At 38.2% G+C, this 20,323-nt stretch overlaps 1 protein-coding gene across 2 annotated transcripts in view; it reads left to right on the top strand.

Moving 5' to 3' along the window:
- Nucleotides 1-12,480, top strand: part of CEP135 (centrosomal protein 135) — a 30,206-nt gene extending 17,726 nt beyond the window's left edge. For both annotated transcript variants that reach the window (XM_032187533.1, XM_032187532.1), the window contains 7 exons: nt 2,616-2,726; nt 4,518-4,703; nt 5,579-5,788; nt 6,787-6,989; nt 9,617-9,721; nt 10,107-10,253; nt 11,913-12,480. In XM_032187533.1, coding sequence (XP_032043424.1) covers nt 2,616-2,726; nt 4,518-4,703; nt 5,579-5,788; nt 6,787-6,989; nt 9,617-9,721; nt 10,107-10,253; nt 11,913-11,934 — 984 coding nt within the window. In that variant the 3' untranslated portion in view covers nt 11,935-12,480. The remainder of the gene's footprint in view (nt 1-2,615; nt 2,727-4,517; nt 4,704-5,578; nt 5,789-6,786; nt 6,990-9,616; nt 9,722-10,106; nt 10,254-11,912) is intronic.
- The last annotated feature ends 7,843 nt before the right edge of the window (nt 12,481-20,323 follow it).

The following is a 20,323-nucleotide window of genomic DNA, read 5'->3' as shown; positions in this document are numbered from 1 at the left end:
TTTAGGCCAAAAAATAGGTGGGAAGTGGTTTCTGATTGCCTGGTGGGCTCAGAGTGTTGGTTTGTGTGTACTAGTGGTCAGCCTTACCAGTGGAGAGGCATACCATCTCCTTCAGTTGTGGCTGGCTGAATACTTTTCCTTGAAAGGGCATGCTCTAAATGCATGAGTTAAACTTACGTCGGTTATAGAATCAAAGTTGAAATAACATCCTTAACATCTTGAAGATTAGTCTACTTAATTAGGTTATTGTTGAATATTTTGTAGAAAAATGGGCTGTTTCAAGCTGGTGCTTTTTGTAGGTTAAAAGAAACCCCTACCATAGAAGTAGCTGAGAGATTCAGTTAATTGTACTGTGAGATTATCACCATCACTGTTACTGTTGTGGCACCTTCATCCTGAAGTGTTCCCCAAGGTTCACAAGAAACCACCACTGTTGTGCAAGGCTAATTCTTTCAAAGAGCACAAGCAGCATACATAGTTCATGTCCATCTGCATGCTTCCAATCAGCATTGCTCCATCTGTTCTTACTTGGAATTCTTTGGGGCTGGGCTCCATGACTGGGAGTACCTGAAGTGCATGCAGTCTTGTTCATCCCTCACGTAAAGTGTTGGGGAATAATGAGAGAGTTTTGTAGACCGATTGGTTACTGCTGGCCAAAAGCCTCCCGGTTCCAAGTGCATGAAGTGGATGCAGTAGATGCAATAGAATGTGCATGTGGATGTTCTATAGCAAAAATGCCCAGTGTTTGTAGGGTAAGTAACATTGTCTTTAAAAGACGTTTAGATGTAGAGCTTAGGGATATGGTTTAGTGGGGACTGTTAGTGTTAGGTCAGAGGTTGGACTCGATGATCTTGAGGTATCTTCCAACCTAGAAATTATGTGTGATTCTTTGTGTGATAGTTTTATTGGGTTAAACATCAGAAAAACTAGTTAGAGTATATGTGACTGATTTAAAGAGCTAGCCCAGAGTTTTGTTGCAACTCTATACTGCCCATTCAAACTAATACAACTATTGCTTCATGAGGTTCAAAGGCTTTGTACAGTTTTGATGCTGAGACACAAATGCTTGTTTGAATTCATTGTAAATGCCAACCCTAGAAGTAATGAGAGACGTGTTTGTTAATCCATGTATTTCCATTCCATCAATTCAGCTGAGTCTGAAGCTAAAATGTTCAAGACGCTATAAGTGATCACAGAATCACAGAATTTCTAGGTTGGAAGAGACCTCAAGATCATCGAGTCCAACCTCTGACCTAACGCTAACAGTCCCCACTAAACCATTTCCCTAAGCTCTACATCTAAACGTCTTTTGAAGACTTCCAGGGATGGTGACTCCACCACTTCCCTGGGCAGCCTGTTCCAGTGCCTCACAACCCTTTCAGTGAAGAAGTTCTTCCTAACATCTAACCTAAAACTCCCCTGGCTCAACTTAAACCCATTCCCCCTCATCCTGTCACCAGGCACGTGGGAGAACAGGCCAACCCCCACCTCGCTACAGCCTCCCTTGAGGTACCTAAAAAGAGCGATAAGGTCGCCCCTGAGCCTCCTCTTCTCCAGGCTGAACAAGCCCAGCTCCCTCAGCCGCTCCTCGTAGGACTTGTTCTCCAGGCCCCTCACCAGCTTTGTCGCCCTTCTCTGCACCCGCTCAAGCACCTCCATGTCCTTCTTGTAGCGAGGGGCCCAAAACTGAACACAGTACTCGAGGTAGCACTCTGAATCATTTTTGTAAAAGATATGGTACACTACATAAACATACAGGTGCATTATTGAGATTAGAAATGTCATTCACAGGTATCTAATATGATGAAGTGTTAAATATTATCATAATATGATGACTAAAGCTTCCCAGTGTGCTTTGGAAGACCTGAATTCAGTATAAGCTAAGTAAGGCACAGAGTGGGAAGACTGCTGTTAATTAATATTAACATACCATGAAAAGAAAAAGGAAAAGAAATATCCTCCATTTCCTCCACATTTGATAGTGGGGATAGAACATACTTGCCTTTTTGGCTCTCCTGGCTTGAGGACACAGATGAAGGGAATTGCTGAACCTGAGAGAGGGCCAGATTTAGCAGTTCCAACATCTCAAATTCCATGGAGCATTTTTTATGTTTAAATATGGTCTTACAAATGCCTTTAATTAACTTATCTTGCAACTCAACTTTCTAACATCAGAATGTTTATTTTAAAGTTTTTGAGTTTTTTTTGTAGTAATTTGGCACACCAAAACTTAATTTATCAGGGATAGTGAATCATAAATAAATAAATAAATAAATAAATAAAAAATTCCCAGTCCCCAGATATGCATGTATTGACTTTTCCAAAGATCAGACAGGTGTGTCATCAGGGAATCTGTGGATTTTGTGAACTGGTATGATGTTCATTGTTTCACATTTGTTCTGTGATATTCTTGCCTGGAGAACTCTTTCGTGTCGCTAAGGTAATAGGGAATATTTTTTGAACCCTACAAAACCCAAGGGAATTTGACTAAATTACTTAAAAGTAGAATAGAATAAAATCTAGGGCATATGTAATTACTTTGATTGTCTGATAGAGTAATATATGGTGATTAATTTATTCTAATGCACTGTTTTGCCTTTTTGTAATCTTTTTAGGCTGTCAGTACTGAGCTTGAAGATGCAATACGTGAAAAAGAAGAAATGAAAACTAGGGTTCATAATTATATAACTGAAGTTTCTAGATTTGAGAGCCTGATGGCTTTAAAGGTAAAGATAAAATGTGTAGGCACTCATTGTGGTTTTGGTAATGTCATTGAGTTTAGAGTATAACATGCTTCTGTTAGGATACTATAAACAAATTAAAAAATATGGGGGTTTGTGTCCTGTTCTCTCCCCACCTCCTATCCCTCTTTTTCTTTTAGTTTTCATATACTTTATCTGCAGTATTTTCAAGTTCCTAGTCAATTTATACAATGCCTTACTAGATCTGAAGCTTTGATTACATTCTGACACGTCACAGTTCTGTTGATAAAATTTCAGTTGTCCATAACACTGCAGAATGACAGACATATGTTTGAATATTGTTCTACTGTTTGAGTTTTGAGAACACAAACAGTAAAATATCTGGTACTATACAATGATTAATAGACAACACACAAGCTTAAACTATAGTTTTTAATATTTGACAATTTTTAAAAAGAGTAATTTTAGCTGTTCTTCTGCTGTAGGACATTGTAAAAACAGCATATCAGAATATTTTCTCTATGATTAATAAGATTTCAGACTTTTTGTTTTACCGACAAAACAGCACTCTTGATAAATGTATTTCATCCAGATGCTTGGATTCAAAAGTGTTAAATGTGTGAACTAAATCTTATAGATTCTATTTATTTTAAATGATTATTTGAAGACAACATGAACTAGTAAATTTATTATGTGACTTTGGTTAGGAAAGAATGAGCTTTTATCTGACTTTAGCTTTCATGTGCTAGCTGAATCTTTGCAAATTCAGACACTTCATACAGGTGGAAACTAAAGCATAGAGAAAAATAAAGGTTGGTAGTATATGTTAGCCTTGAACTTTCAGTTTGAAACACTTGGAGCTTAGTTGTTAAGAGTGATTTTAATTATATGTCATATGTCCAAAGCACTTCAGCTACAAATGTAGCTAGATCTTTGGTAAGTGGGAATTCAGTCATTCAAGTCAGGTACCAAGAAGCAGCTGGCGAATTATGAAAGTTTGGTTTCAGGGATTTGTCTAATATTACATATGAATGTTTTCTGTGGAGACAAGGATTTACTTTTCTGCACAGTTTTCAGCTGTTTAATCATGAGTTTCTGCTTCCTAATGCCCCTCATTCTGTTCTGCATGAAGGAATTTCACAAGCAGTAGCCTTCCTCACTAGATAAATCTGATTTGTATTAGCAATATGCTCATCCTGCAGTGCACTGAATGAACAGGGGAAGAAAGGAATGGAGCTAAATAAAGAAGAGAAATTAAGCACCACCTTATAATACACATTTGTAGTTGGCAAAGCTAAAATTCACAAGCAGGATTTTTTTTTTATTAGTGCATACCTTGCAAGCACTAAAGTCTGCAGTTTTGTACTTTTATGATAGACTGCTCAGTGTGTATGCCCAAATGGGTTATCAGTCTTTCAGACACTGCTGTAATGTAAATATTAGTAAGAGCGCAGTAAGTAAAAGGGCTAAAAGTAGACTACTGCTGGAATTTCTTGGATAGACCACTAAGGATCAGTACGTCTCCTTAATGTGACCACTGACAACGCAGAGATCCAAAAGAACCCCTCTCTTTGGAGCTTTGCAACTTATTAACGACCGCTAAATCTAAATATTCCTATTTAGTAAAACTCAGTGCCATCACTGTATTTATTTGGATTTGCAAAAGAGATGATGCAATTTAGTAACTGAGAAGACAATAAGATTAAGAAAATGGAGAAAGTTCCTACTTTCTTCTAAAAAAAAAAATATATAAATAGTAGGCATTAAAAATGTCAAGTTATGCTTATCATTGCAGTGTTTTGCTGTTTCATCTAGGAAAAAGAAAACCAAGATTTGTTAGAGAAGTTCCGTATGGTCCATACGCAAGCTGAAGAGTGGGAAATCAAGGCTCACCAAGCAGAAGGGGAAAGCAGCTCAGTACGACTTGAACTCCTTTGTGTGGATACAGATCGGAGACATCTTCGTGAGAGAGTAGAACTTCTGGAAAAAGAAATCCAGGAGGTAATAACTTGCACAATGTAGTTCTGTCAGGGAAAATGAGATATGTTCAAGTGGTTTGTAATAAAGTCAACATACTTTTTTTTTATGCTTGAACAGTAGTTAATTCCTATTCATGACTGTTTCAAATATGGACAGTTTTTGAAACAGTAACTACTTCTGATTACTTGCGTTTTCCTTCTCTAACCTCCTTTCCCTAATATCCCAAAGTTAGAATCCGTGTGTATTTTAAGAACTCTTTTGTTGGGTGATCATGGTTATTAAGCTGTTGCCTCTATAAGAAACTTTTATTTAGCAGCTTCAAAATATTTGCGTATAGCTTTATTGTCTAAATACTGTCTAAGTTTAGTTCTTAAATTTCTTTTGAAGCTTTGAATGAAGTATTTGAAGCATTGGTGGCTGAAGTAAAGGCAGAAATTTGGTGGTGGTAGTAGTAGTAGTCCAAATCCAGATTTAGGATTACATAGTACAGAAAGCTGAACCAATAGCATTAAAACGAAAATTTAGAGTGTAATAGTTCTGGATTGACCACATTCTGTCTCATGCTTTTAATTAACAAAAAGAAGAGTAAGAGACTTAACAATGTAAGCTAACTTAAGAAATAGATCATATTTGGGGGGTTTAAAACTTTAATTCTCTTCTGATGCTGCACTCTTGTATAATATCTGTATTGCCCTTTTAAGATGGTGAATTAAAAATTGCAGAGATCTTTTATCAGGTCGTCTTGGCTGTGATTTAGAAAGAGAAGAAGAAAATAATGTATTCTGATGGTAATTTTATAGGGAAAGTTAATTTTGAAGGATAAAGGAAAAAAATCTGTTAAAAGAGAACTGTTAACATTCAGCAATGAAGAGATATCCGTATTTGTCTTTGTTTAGCATATTATGGCAGCACAAGCATACGAATCTCAGATCTCCTCCATTACAAAAAATATGTCCAAATTGGAAGAGGACATTAAACGGGAAAATCAGGATAAGTCTTCTGTGTTGGCTGACCTGGCTTCTGTGAGAGAACTCTGTGTTAAACTTGAGGCTAGCAAAGAACTTGTATCTCGACAACTTGCTTCCAAAAGCATGGATTATGAACGGGTAAGCAGCAAAGACAAATTTACTTTGTTATAATAAAACATCTGCTTTTAATGTTTTTTGGAAAAAAAAAAAAAAAGAATAAATTACTTTGGAGAGCAAGGTAAATTAATTTACATCAGTAGTTTTGCATTTATGTCTGTGTGAATTGTCTTAGAAATTTTGCTCTATACAGATCTATATCTATTTTTATGTACAGAAAGAGTTTCATTCATTACCATTAAAAGTGTGGCAGCAGTAGTTTTTGCTAACTGCAAAGGCAAATTATAGTCAATTGGTTTCATGTACCGTACTGTAATTTATTCTGGTTTACATATTTTCTTTTATACAAGGTGAATGCTGCACTTATTTATATATTAAGGACTTTTCCCTAATGGATTTTCTCAATTAAATTGAAATTTGAGATACAGCTGAAAAGCGTTAAATATTTTGAAATAGTTTAAACACTTCTAAATGCTCCTAATATCTGAACTTTTTTTCTTTTGAAGTGGTTATTAATGAAGTCATGTCCTTACTTAGTGATTTGATTGAGCCTTCCGTTACTCGTTATTCAAGACCTTGAGAAAAGGAGGTTTCATCCCTGCAGAATTTCTTTATATTGATAAAATTGATGAGGAAAACAAACATTTCTACAATTTTGGCAAAAGTTGAGAAGCTAATTGAGCTGACCTAGTCAAATAGAATGAAGTACAGTATATATGATTTTTTGTACCTGTGCAAAAACTTACACCATTAAAAGTCAGTTAGTGTTCCAAGTATTTACCCAAGCATTTTCAGCACTCCAGTTCCTGGTAGGACTTTGACTGATATTTGAATATTTCTTAATTAAGTATAGCTTTAAATAATTTTAGCTTTTAATGTGTTTTGTTTTTTTTGAGCTCTGTATTCTTTCCACTTTTAAGAAACTTCCGATCAGTTTGGTTTTTATGACTTGTTAGGAAAGTGAATTGTGTTGTTTGTAAACACAGTGTATAAATAAATAATAAAAATTTGTGCCCTAGGTTCTAGGTGAATTAGAAGATATGAAATCAGAAGCAGAGTTGCTGAAAAAGCAGTTATCCAGTGAGAGACTTACAATTCAGAATCTTGAAACGTTGCTGGCTACCAGTAGAGATAAAGAGTTTCAGAACCATTTAACATCCCAGGAGAAAAATTCAGAAATTCAGCTACTGAAAGACAAGCTAACACTTGCAGAGGGCAAACTGTAAGTCCTAAGTTACATGTGTTATATGGGTTAAAATGAAACTTTTTCTTTGTTGCAACACTTACTCACAAAGTCAAATTCTTGATACTTAGTTTTGGTCGGCTGAGTGGATTTTTGCAGCAAAGGCTTTTGACTTATAGTGACATTGTTTACTGAAAATTTCCCTTTGCATCTTTCATATCACTTTGATTAATCGCCACTGTGGTGGACATCAGTTTAGCAGTGAACTCAAACAGGAATTCCAAAGGAGACCTACTCTAAAAGGAAAGGTACACCCTGTTTAGTTTTTATTCAGTCTTGAGAATAAGCACTGAATTTTTTTCACTGTGCCCAGTGTTGATTTCAGAATGTTTGCTTTACTTTCTCTGCTGATCACGACTCCTTCTCACATCAGATTTTCTCACGTCAAAGTCAGGTACAGGAGGCTATACCTTTCCTGAAGTTCACTTGTCTGATATAACTCTTCCATCTTTTCAGTGCAATCACTAAAATCCTTTCCTTCGAGATCAAGGGAGGTGATCCTTCCCCTCTACTCAGCACTGGTGAGGCCACACCTGGAGTGCTGTGTCCAGTTCTAGGTTCCCCAGTGCAAGAGGGACATGGACCTACTGGGGAGTCCAATGAAGGGCCACGAAGATGATTAAGAGACTGGAGCATCTCTCATATGAGAAAAGGCTGAAAGATTTGGGACTGTTTATCTTGGAGGAGAGAACATTCAGGGGAATCATACTGGTGTATGTAAATACCTGAAGGGAAGGTGTGAAGAAGATGGAGCCAAACTCTGTTCCGTCGTGCCCAGTGACAAGACAAGGGACAGTGAGCACAAACTGGAACACAGGAGGCTCCCTCTGAATATCAGGAAGCACTTTTTGACTGCCAGTGAACAAACACTGGCACGGGTTGTCCAGAGGGGTTGTGGAGTCTCCCTCCTTGGAGATGCTCAAAACTTGTTTGTGGACATGGTCCTGGACAACCTGCTGTAGGTGGCCCTGCTTGAGCAGGGGTGTTGGACAAGAGGACCTCCAGAGGCTCCTTCCAACATCAACTATCCTGTGATTCTGTGATGTATTGTTGCTTTTAAATGTAAATGGAGCTGAAACTGATACGTATACAAATGTGGACAGCACTTTCTATTTTGATTGTCTTTGCTTATAAGCTCAGTAGAATAGCTGCAACTTCTCATGCTGTGCATGTGCCTAGATTCTACCTCAACTTTTTAACAGTCTTGCAGAGAAAAGATGGATCTTTTTGGAGGGATAAAGTTAAGAGTAGAGAGGATATTTTTTTTATATATCAAATGCAGGTACTAGAAAAGTGGGATTTTTTAAAATTATTATTATTATTATTAAAAGAATTTTAACAGCATACAAAGAACATAAACTAATGGAATGTTCTGAGTGAAATAAAACACTAACATTACAAGAAAATGAAAGAATGAGTTTTTTGTTTAACATAAATTTAGCTTGCTCTGTACAAATATTAAAACTCTGTTTAAATGACTTAACAGTTTTTTTTTCCACAAGATTTCTTCCACCCAAATTGTAGGGTTCCTTTTCTGTTCATTGCAAATGTCAATACTTGCATTGTTAATAGAGTAAGATCTAGTAGGAAGAGGGAAGATGTTCTGGAAGAATAGTGACTATTCTGCATTTTGGGGGGATCAGATCTCTGGATTATTTCACATCTCCCTGGAGTCAGAGAACAGCAGGTGCTCAGACAACAAGTCTGTGACTGAGCTAGGAATAGAACTTTTTTTCAGGATTCAAGTTCAGTGCTTAAGCAATAAACTAGTTCATCTTTCCTTCTCCAGAACTGACTTCTGAGCACTCAACTTCATACTGACTTTGCAGGTTCTATATAATAATGTAGCTGTTTAGATTCTGGTTTAGATGACTTATTTTACACCCAAGTAACGACTTTTTTTGCTTGCTTTCTAATGCAATTCAGGGCATTTTGCAACCAAACATTGAGTTGTCCAAGCTGATGATTTGCTGAGCAACGTTATGTCACTCAAGATTTTTCAAGGCTGCTTTTCTTTATGATTCTTGTGATTGGAACAGCTGGCCCCAAACACAAGGGCATACTTAACAGGCCTTCAGGAACTGGGCTTTGCTGGTCTGAGTTTACATTAATACTGGTTTTATTTAGATGTTATAAAACTGTTTTCATTTCTAGACAGGTATTTCAAGCCTGCTTAATATACTTTCTACTGAAGCCATATGTTTCTTGTCCACAGACAAGACAATATTTACTATTTTGTTCTTCTTTAACTGTACACATAACCAGATATTAAGATAGTAAATCAATGAAATAATCATGTAATTATTTTGTCTGTTTCTATAAAGCATATCTCTGCTTACCTGTGTCCGAAAAAGAACATGATGTATTGGAGTAAGGATGTATTGAGAGACTTGCCAGCTTCTCACACATTTCTCACCTTAGGTTCCTTCCAGCAACATGCCATTGTATTCATTTGGCTCTCACTCCTTAATTCTCTCTTTGATTTGGTTTGTGTGAAACAACATGCTGAGAATCTGTTTTTGTTTTGTTGACTTGTTCTAATTCCTCTAGGATCCCACCTGTCAGTGTACAAAGCAAACTTTGTTGCTTCTCATGATTTTTTTTAGAAGCAGTCATAATAGAGAGGTTTCCTTACTTCGAAGTAAAGTTGCACAGCTGCAGACTGACTATGATGTTTTAAAAAGACAACTAACAACTGAACGATTTGAACGGTAAGAGGCTGGGTTTTTTTCATATTAAGGTGGTTCCTCTCTCATTTTAAAACTGTTTTTTCAATATGGGGGCACTTTTATGGAAAATTGTGTTCCTGCTTTCATGTAAAACCTAATATTCTCAACCTGAAAACTGCTTAATTAAAAAAAAAAAAAAACGCTGTTTCTGAATTCCCTCCTAAATTTTGTGAATTTTTGTGAATTGCATTAAAAAAATAAATCCATTAACCTAAAAAATCAAGAAGAAAAATTTATTTACAAGAAAACAAAACTCTTTGCAAACTATTGTGAAAATCACCAAATAAAAATATGTTAAAAATATTTTTTGTTCTAACATCCTGCAGTACTGAAGTGTTTTGTAACTGAAATTACTATCTTTTGGTAGGGAGCGTGCAATTCAAGAAATGCGTCGACACGGTCTCTCTACATCATCATTACGTGCTTCACCTCCTCTCAGTTCTACTTTAAGGTCTCCCTCGCAGTCTCCAGAACGTGCAGCTGTAAGGACAGTTGAAGAAGCGACAACTGAAAAGTAAGTGATTTGATTTTTTTCAGATTGTTTCCATATAAGAATTAGATTTAAACTGTTTCTAACTAATACTTTTTTAATTTTACAAAGTTCTTCAACACCTCAGATGGTGCTTATTCTTCTTTTGTTGACTCTCCTGCTATAAAATATTGATTGGAAACAATAGATGCAAAGTGCTCTCCAAAGACCATATGCCGTAATGGATTCCCATTCCTGTTTTTGTTAATGGTCTTGCATCATTTGACAGCTCCCAAATATATTGCCTTCTTATTAGTGTCATTAATTATGTCCAAATATAGATTGCCAATTTATTGCTTAGTAGTTATCCCCAAACAATGAATGATTCATATTAAGAGAAACATCATGAGATTCTCTCAAGTACAACAACGATGGAAAGATAGCACATAGGAGAAAGTCCTCAACACATTAGATGAAACAGTCTCCAAAAGTGCTTAAAAATTATCACTGTATTTTTCATTGCTAGTTCTTGGAGGCTATGAATGTCTAAGATCGTGGTCACCCAAGTCCATAAAAAAAAAATTTAAAGTCATAAGCAGTCTCTCAGTCATTTTCACTGACAATTTTATTCTTTTAGAGGTCATTGGTTTAGGTGATGTTTATATGTTACGGGCCTGATTAGCTGACTTTATATCCTGTCTCTGCCATACTGTGTAATAGTTTGCAGTGAAGAGTGGAAGGTTAGGGAGAGCGATTGTTTGGAAAAGAGCATATTTAAAAATAACAGCTTATGAATCTAACTGCTCAACCCAAAAGACAGAATTCCAAACTGATAACAGTTTAAACTATTTATATTGGTAAATACATATGACCTGTTCTTAGGCTTACTTAGAAAATAGGTCTTGATACTACCAGTATTAATAAGAAGGAGGAAAGAGTGCTTGTGACTTTTTTTGTTTTATTGGTGAGCCGTTAGGCAAACCCTATTATGTTGCAAATCAAGATTTTGCCCAGTAATCTCTGGATCATTTTGGTCTCATTCTTAAGAAAATGGTAAATAACATGTTTCTCAGAATGAGTATAATTAGTAGACTGTTGTCCTTAATTTTTCTTGCTTCATAGTGAGTGCAATAAAAATAGTCCAGATGCTATACTTGAAGAATACTCTATAGTGAACTATTTTATCCTACTATTTGAGTACTTGGTTTTACCAATAACAGCTCTGTACCATACTCTATCAGAAAATATCCCAGTTTCATGAAGTACACATTTTTAAAGAAAGTATCTGATCAACTGAATTGATATGGAGGCTAACTTTTTACTGTCTTGCCTTATTGGTGGATTATTACCTTAGAAAATTCTCCGTATTTCTATCATCATCTTTCAGTCTACTTAGTTATTCCTTCCTGGGAGCTTACCACAGTGAAGTGTAGTCTGTAATTACATTGTTCCGTAACTGTCTTATTTCTCTGATCTGATTTAATCTTCTCAAGAAATTCTCTTCCTCCTCAGCTCACATTTACTTTGTTAAGCACTTGAGCAACGAGTCAATGACCTGGATGTAGAGTTTTAGACAATATGCTAATGGTTGGTATTTAGGAATAACAGAAGAGAATATGAGGAGGCTAACTGTAATTATTACTTTTTATCATCATTTTCATTAAAATATAATACCATTATTTTGAAATTTCTTTTCTCCACCAGAAATGTGAGCTTCAAGGAATAACCAGAACGTGAGCGATCAAAGCATTAATGTGTTATAAGGACTTGGTTTTTGAAAATTATGAAGGATGACTTGCATTCTACCTCTGTTTTCAAATCAGTGATTACTTTTTAAATTTCTAAAAACCTATGAAGTAATCAACTCTGCAAAATTCTACTCTCCCAGCTCTCTGGGATGACTAGATTTTTGTGGGCTGTTTTGATGGGGTTTGTATCAAGGCTGGCTAGGTTTTGTGTTTATTTGGTAACCATAATATAATTGTATGAAAGAAACAAGTATATGATATGACAGACAATCTCTTGTTTTCTTTTATGATTTTATTTCTATTTGCTTATCTCATATGGTTATGGAAGTTTGTTCATCTTACTGTGAGATTCTCCAATCTTACTCCTAAGATAGGAGAATAACATACATGATTGTCTTGAAGATGCTGAGCCAGTATATCTTTTGTACTGATGATATTCTGTGTGTTTGGATTTTTAACAAGTGTTTTCTTAATGCTTTTAAATATTGTGAAGAATGTCTATATATTTTGTGAATGTATTTTGCTAACTGAACATTTTACTCAATAAAAAATACATTGGTTATTCTTTATTGTTTTTGTCATGTAACTACTCATCTCCTTTTCTTTATTGCTTGTGTAAAGTTGCATTTTTAAATATACGGATTTTTTTTTTAAAGTGAAAACTGATATTTTGAAAGATGTATTGAAATACATTAAATATTATAAAACTATTTCAGAAGTTTGAATTCAGAAGATTTCTGAATCATTTGGAGATATTTCTCAAATTTTCTTTTTAAAAGAGCATGAAGTCTGGAATCCTTCACATAGCTCAGCTCAAGCTGTTAGAGAGGTAACGCAGGGCTTTATATTATGATACACATTAGATAGAAACAGTAAGAACTAACCATTAAGATACTCGGTGTATTTAGCAGAGGAACACTGCAAATTTAAACTGTAGTAAAGTACAGTGTAGTAAACTGTACAAAAGTAAGACGCAATTAGCAATCAGAATCTAATGATAACCTCTTAAAGTCCATCTGTGCAAATAATTGTATCATTGTTCTACTCCAGAATGTATGATTTCGAATAATTACATGCCATTCAGGTTGGTATGATGTGTATTCAGAGATATCACGCAGAGGACTAGAAGTGGGAGAATTTACTGTTTTGCATCCTTCCATTGACCAACAGGTAGTGTTATGCTTGTCTAATGTTGAATAAGGAAAAGCCCTGTGATTACCAGCATGAATCCCTAAGGTGTAAACAGCATATTAAATGACATGAAAGAATTTTGTGTTTAGAATTTGTCTACGTTGCACTAAGATTGTTACAGTTGTAAATTACAAAGAATGTTCTGTTAACTGGAAATATTGTCTCATATTTGGAGATAATGTTGCTTGTAAGCTATATAGATATATTTTATTTTTCATAGACTGTATATTGCTAGTTTTGTTATTTAATGTCTATGTATGTATTAAATGTTATTAATTAAAAACAACTTCAACTTAGAACACACATTCAGAAGCATCTGAAAATACTTGTATCTCATTAGGCTTCTGAGCCATTGGAAGGAATTGTTTATTTAGAAATGGGTGTATCTCATTTGAGGTCTCTTATTTGCCAGTTACACAAATGGGGAGATGGTTGTCTCTTAGGTATTGTTTATTACTGTTTGTAATTAAGTCAGTAGTTTCTTGACAGTAATTCATATTTAATTATACAGGGTGAAGCAATTCAGTAAGAATGAGAAACAAACTCATCTTCTGCTCTTGATGTTTTCAATAGTGACTTCTAAATATCATATTTTGTATATAAAATCTTTTCAATTGGAAACTAAATTAAAGAGCAAATGCTCCATTTTATTGAAAATATTTCTTCTTTATAAAATGTATATTTTGCCTTTACCATTAAAACCATAACACATTAATAATACTTCTTACATGAATGTCATCTCTGAAAAATTAGTGGATCATCAAGCACAGCTGTTGTAATAAAACTAGTATCATCTCAGCGACTAAAGCCAGTGCAGCTTTCTAAAACTGAAACAATACTGATATTCAGACTGTAGTACATCTATCATTTTCCGTGTTACTATTTTGTACACATTTTTGTAAGCAGCTAGAACAAAAGGAACGTAAGAATTATGTAAGTTTGCACTAAAATCAAATATTTTATTTGGAAAAATACAAAAAAAGACAAAATTTGTGGAAGATCTAATCTAAATCAATGGGGTGTCATGTATGAAACAAGTGTAGTGTAAGTCAAGGATATTAGAATGATGGACACTGTTCAAAGTTTCTGTACAGCTTCAATCCTTATCTAGGTAGGGGGTGAGTTGAAAGCAGAGTGGGGCAGACGTTAAAACATGGGAAAAGTCCAAATATTTGTCTGCCTTCTGTTGTTATCTGAACTTGGGAATGGAGGAAAAACATTACAAAAATAATAAAGAAGAGGCACTAATTGTTGGGTGTGTTTTTTCTATGAAACAGGAACTGTACTGTCAGAAGGAGAGAAATCAGGAGAGAATAGAAGGATGGTATTTACCAATTTATCAAAACCGAGATTGCTCAATTAAACTTGCATGTCTTTTGAGAGTTTCTTAGAATTAATTTTTTGCATCCTCCACAGTGTCCCAAAAATTGAATTTAAATGAACTTAAATAGGCAATTCTAGGGTTCATTTGGAAAGTGCAATTTCATCCCGAATCCGAGAAACGCTGTGATTCCCATGTGACGCTAATTATAGAAAGGGTTAAGCTTAGGGCTTCCATCTGATGTAAAACACATCATACAAAATAATTGGTGCACGTGTGAGAAGGCTGAACTATTCTAATGCCATTTTTATTTTGCACATAAAGCCATATAACCCCAGGCCTTTTTTTTTTTTTTTTTTTTTTTTTTTTTTTTTTAAGAAAAAAAAAAAAAAGCTGTCCTCTGGGGCAGAATATTTTATTTATTCTTTTTATTCTGTTTATTGTAAGAAACCAGTCCTGCATCTGGGGGGTGAATAACCACAGGTACCAGCACAGCCTGGAGGCCCTTGACCTTGGAGTAAAGCTCATCACAAGCCAGAGTTGTGCCATCGTGCCAAGGGAGAAGATGAAGGTGCTCATGGCATGGGTCTGCTCGGTGCTGGTGAGGCTGCAGCCGGAGGGCTGGGCCCAAGCCTGGGCTCCGTGGCTCAAGCCTTGAGATCAGGACCCAGCGGAGCTTTGACGTGGCCAAGGTTGCTAACTCCTGCAGTGTGATGTCTTCTGCAAGGCTCTCCGTGCAACAAGGACGTGGATGTGCCTGGTGATTCCAGCAAAGGATCAGAAGGATGGTGAAGGCGTTGGGGTATCTGTCACCTGAGGAGAGGTAGAGCAAGCTGGCGGTGTTCAGCCTGGAGAAGGGAAGGCTCACGAGGGACCTTTATTGGTGGTAGGGGGATGTTGGACCAGGTGATTTTGGAGGTCTTCTCCAACCTTAATGATTCTGTGATTCTGTCTGAATACCTGATGGAGGGGAGTAAAAAGATAAAGACAGTCTGTTCTCAGTGGCATCCAGGGAAAGGGCAAAAGACAAGGGGCACAAATTGAAATACAAAGAATTCCATTTAAATGTAAGACAAAGGTGTTTTTTGTTGTTGTTGTTTGTTTCTTTCTTTCTTTCCTATGAGGGTGTTCAAAGGCTGAAGCAGGCTGCCTGGAGAGGTTGTGGAGTTCCCCCAGCCATGGAGATATTCAAAACCTGACAGGATGCAGTCCTGGACAACCTGCTGTAGGTGAAAAAAAATATTAAAAATAATTGCTTTCTCTCAGTATTAGATTTATCTGTATTTGATCTGAGGCAGATGATGGGTTTTGGTATTTATCATGTTATATTTGCCTACCCTATCCATGTGTAGGGCTAGCTCAGCATAATCTGAGCAGAGCTGCTCCACCACAGGTTCGTCAGTGGTGCGTCCTTTGTCATTTCAAGGTGATGGTATCTGTTTAAATTAACTAAACCAGCATGATGGGAAGTAGTGGAGTGTGGGGGAAAAGTGAGAATGCCAGTGGCTTTTTCTACCCGGTTGTAATACTGCTGCGCAGGGACAGCTGTATTTTCCTGAATGCAGACACAGAAATGAGTTGCATTCAAGGTGGTTATTTCGCTGTTTGTAAGCCAAGATCTGCAGGAGCAGGTACTGCTGTTTGGGAAGTTTTTCATTGAGCCTTTAATTATGTTGACATCTGATTCTTTTCTTTGAAAATAGATGTGTGGGTTATTGGACTATAGCTGTATGTGCAGTTTCCGTCTGTACCCATTTGCTTTCCATAAATAAGGCACAGAATGGGAGGTAGACTCCCCCACCACAGCCTGTTTATAAGTGGTGTGTTTGTGCCATCTAGTGGACCTCTGCCTTTCCTTGCAACTGTGCCACATGCTTGGCAGATTGTTCCATGGAAATTCGAGATACATCCAATAAATTCAAAGTGACGCGATTATTTATAAAGCCCTGCGTTCCTGAAGGCCATCCATTACTTTTTTAGACAGGTTTACAGCTGCATCACTTTCCAGAAAGTGTCGGTTCTTAAGAAAAAAATAAATAAATCTCACTCCAGCTTACAGCTTCTCCATGCAAGCACTAACATTGACCTTTGCCAACAACAATCTCATGTAACTGAGCAAAATTGCAGAAATAAAGTGTAAATGCTGCAATAACAGGGGAAAAAAAAAAAAGTAAAGAAAAAAGAATCCTTCAAAAGAGTGCTGTAAAGTCCACCTCTGATAAGCAAGGTGGTTTGTAACTACGTATTTTGGATACAAACCTATATATGGAATTGCTAATGTAAAGATAACCTGGTACCTAGGTTTCATCTTTGGTTAATCAGGTAAGGAGTTTATGCCATGTATTCTGTGACTTTGGTTGTGAAGGAACTGAAAAGGGAACAGACTGCAGCTCCCAGGGCTTGTTTGACCCTAGAACACTGTGGATAAAAAAGTGATTTTGTATTTATCCCGGAGTCAAAGATAACTTTGTTTTTGCACAAACACTTCTTTTGTCTCGGGAATTCACTGAGCTGCAAATCATTAAGGAGTGGGAGTATCAGTAAATGCATGCCGAAACTCGATGTTCTTCCTTTTTATTATCCCGGTATTGGGCACAGAGATGGAAAAATGTGTGAGGTGGCCCTTTGGGGTGTCCCAGCGTGGGTGTTGCTTTTCTGTAAGACCCTGTTCCCTTTAACAGGTGCAGAAGGCGCACTCGTGGCTAGGCCAAAAAGTTAAGGAGCAGGCTGGATCCTCAACAGCATGGCATTTTCCACAGGGAGCACCTGAAGCCGGAGAGCTGACTGAAAAAACACATTTTCTTCCTTAGAAGCAGAGGAGCATGGCTCACACGATCAATTATGGTCCAGCAAGTGGCACCGGAGCTAACTGCAGCCTCTGGTTTTGCTCTGCCCTCGGTGCAGGTGGCCGCGGTGGAAGACTGGGGACACCCACAGCGGCTTTGAGGATGGGGCGGAGGAGGCAGGCGGCTCCACGGCCGGATTTCGCTCTGCTCCTCGCAGTTCCTCCCCCTCCCCAGTAAACGAGGAGGGGGCCGAGCAACCCCTTGCACACCCAGCCTGCAGCCTTCGGGAGGGGGCTGCCAGCGCCGAAATCCCCCCTTGAGAGCAGCCGAGGGCAGGGCTCAGCCTGGCAGGGGCGAGGTAGGAGCCCGCCGCCTCCCTCACGGGGGTGGGTTTGGGCTGGGGGGGCTCAGCCTCCCCTCACGGCCGCCTCAGGCCAGGGGCTGCCCCTGCTGAGGGCCGGGGCTGGGCAGCCCCCCGGGGCTCCCCGGGGGCCGGGGGCGGCGGCGAGGCGAGGCGAGGCGTGAGGCGGCGGCCGGGGCGGGGAGGCTGAGGGGAGGGAAGGGAGGCGAGGCGAGGCGAGGCGAAGCCGCCTTTGTGCCACGGCAGGGAGGGGGATTTCGGTGGGCTTGCGGGAGGGGCCGCTTCAGCGCCGCCCGGGGACGGGCTGTGGCTCTTCTCGAGCCCTTGAGGTTTTTCCTTTTTTTCTATTTTTTTTTTTTCTTTCCCTTTGTTAGCGTTTTCCCAGCGAGTCCCGCCGCCTCCCCGTTTCGCCGAGCCTGACAGGAGGGATGACTCCGTGCCGCGCCGCGCTTCGCCGGGGCTGCAGCGCTTTGTTCAAGCTGCCGTGAGCCCTTCAGCGGGCTGGGGGATCCCCTGAAGGGCTCCGGGATCGCCTGGAGAGCTCCGGGATCGAGATCTGCTGCTTGCCACAGTTGAAGGGCAGCGCCGCTTCCCGCAGGTAAGCCCGAGGTCACGCTGCCCGCCTGGGAAGCTGCCTCCCTGCACAGCCCCCAGCTCCGCTCAGGAGGCAGAAATACCAGGCACTCGCCTCTTCTCCTCCATCTCACACAGAGCTTTTTCGGTGAATAACACATTTTTAACCCCCCAGTTAATTCTGCTGGTGTTAACGCCAGCGAATCGCGTGTCTGCCTATCTGTAGTTATCCAAAAAATCATCGTTGTGCCTCTGCTCTGTCATTTTTCGGTGTAAAACCACCCCCTAAAACCCGGTTCAAGGGGTGAATAGAGACCTGGAGAGCACAACCGTGCAGCCTGGAAATGTAATGTGCCTGACAATAATGGCACTGAAAGTGAGCTGCTGCTGGGTGGCTGGGGGATGGTGCACAGGGAAAGGGGAGAGTAATTTACAACCGCAGCCCTAAGCATAAATAGTCCATAGATTATTCAAATTCCCCGTATTCCTGAACAAATTCTGTGTACCTTCTCTGGATAGTGTTTAGCAATCGTATGAGAAGAGCTCTTGGCTTAGCAACTGAGCTATTTAAGCTACCCGATAGCAGTAACGTGCAGCAGGTCCTATATTTTAACAGATTAAAGACAATAAATTCGGGTCAGGACTGATTTTTACTTGATATTTAGTAATGCATGCGGAAGAAATTCCCATCACCAAAATAATTCCAGTTGCACCTTGCACAGACAATTAGGTCTACATGTATATCAGAGCATTAATCGCTGGGAAGAAACGATACTGTGAGTTTCTTCAGCAAAGCCATTGATACCTTTTAAAACGGGCGGTAATGAGCAGTTCTACATATAGGTTACTTTATGTGGTTTGAATCCAGGTCAGGAATTCATCATTTAAAAACAAACAAACAAACAACAACCAGCTCTTTCTTGGTTGGTATCACTTTACCAGTTTGGAGGTTGTGTTTGGTTTTGAATATTTCATTCCAGTTCCCTGCAACGGAATTGAACACCGTGAGGTGTATCAAAACTTTATGCAAAAGTGCTTTGTGTGTATGTTAATGCCCCAGTTCGATGATCGTTATGAGAATTACCCAGAAATCTTTATTAATAAATATGGCACTGAGCAAAGAAATAGCTGCTCATTGCTATTGGCTCTTTCTTCTCCAATAGGAAAATGTAGCTCAGGTCATCCTCTTCTAAAAATATGGGCTCTTTTCAAATACCCATTTGGACAATCCTGCATCTTAGGGAGAACTGAGTCACATGTATGAGCAACACATATTTTTTTTGTTATATGCTGTATAATGCGATTTATAAAAGCACAGTGGTGGCACACACACTTGGTGCAAATTGGGAATGTCTTGCTGTGTTCTGTGCTAAGATGTTAACTTTTTTTTTAAAGTTTATTTCTTATAAGTTATTTGGCTTGTTTTATGAGGTTATGCAGGTTTTAGCAGGGGCGAATTGTTAATCTATTAGGTAAAATAGACGTGTTTTTAGTATCCAGTTCCTGCACACTTCAAGAGAATAGGTTTACGTTTAAGAGGGACTGTTACTTTGGCAGTAGCATTTCATTTTAATTGCAGATAGTAAAAAGCTGCATTTTTAGTTCTCCCTTTCTGATTACATCAATAAGAATGCTGAAGCTTTGAGGTTTTTTCTGCTTTACCTCTTAGTAATCCTGAAAACTGTTTTGCCAGTTATCTCAGTCACTGAAAATTGATACGTTGGTGTGGGTAGTAGACCTTAGCCTTATTTCAATATATTCCTCCTGTAGATGTGTCAGGTAAGCTCTTTTAAAATAAGAAATAGGTGGCATAATAAGAATACAATAATAAAAAATACAAGTGCAGAATGAAATGTGATGATGAATTTATGAACATTAATATATTTGGTTGTTTTATGTCTAACATAAACAGAATTTTTATGTAGACAGCATGTGCTTAAATGTCCATAATGTGACTCTTTTCCTCACAAGCCAGAACAAGAAAAATATTTTTTTCAGATTCTGAATTACTCATATTTGAAAATAGCTGATGCTGGTGGTTAGGAGGGATTTTTCTTTTTCCTTGCAAAAAAAAAAAATCAATGCACGGTCTTTGTTCTGTAAAGGCCCAAAAAAGAGAATTACATCAAATATGG

Source organism: Aythya fuligula, chromosome 4, assembly GCF_009819795.1.
Source record: "Aythya fuligula isolate bAytFul2 chromosome 4, bAytFul2.pri, whole genome shotgun sequence".
NCBI classification, from domain to species: Eukaryota; Metazoa; Chordata; class Aves; order Anseriformes; family Anatidae; genus Aythya; species Aythya fuligula.
This window is presented reverse-complemented; position numbering and strand designations above follow the sequence as displayed.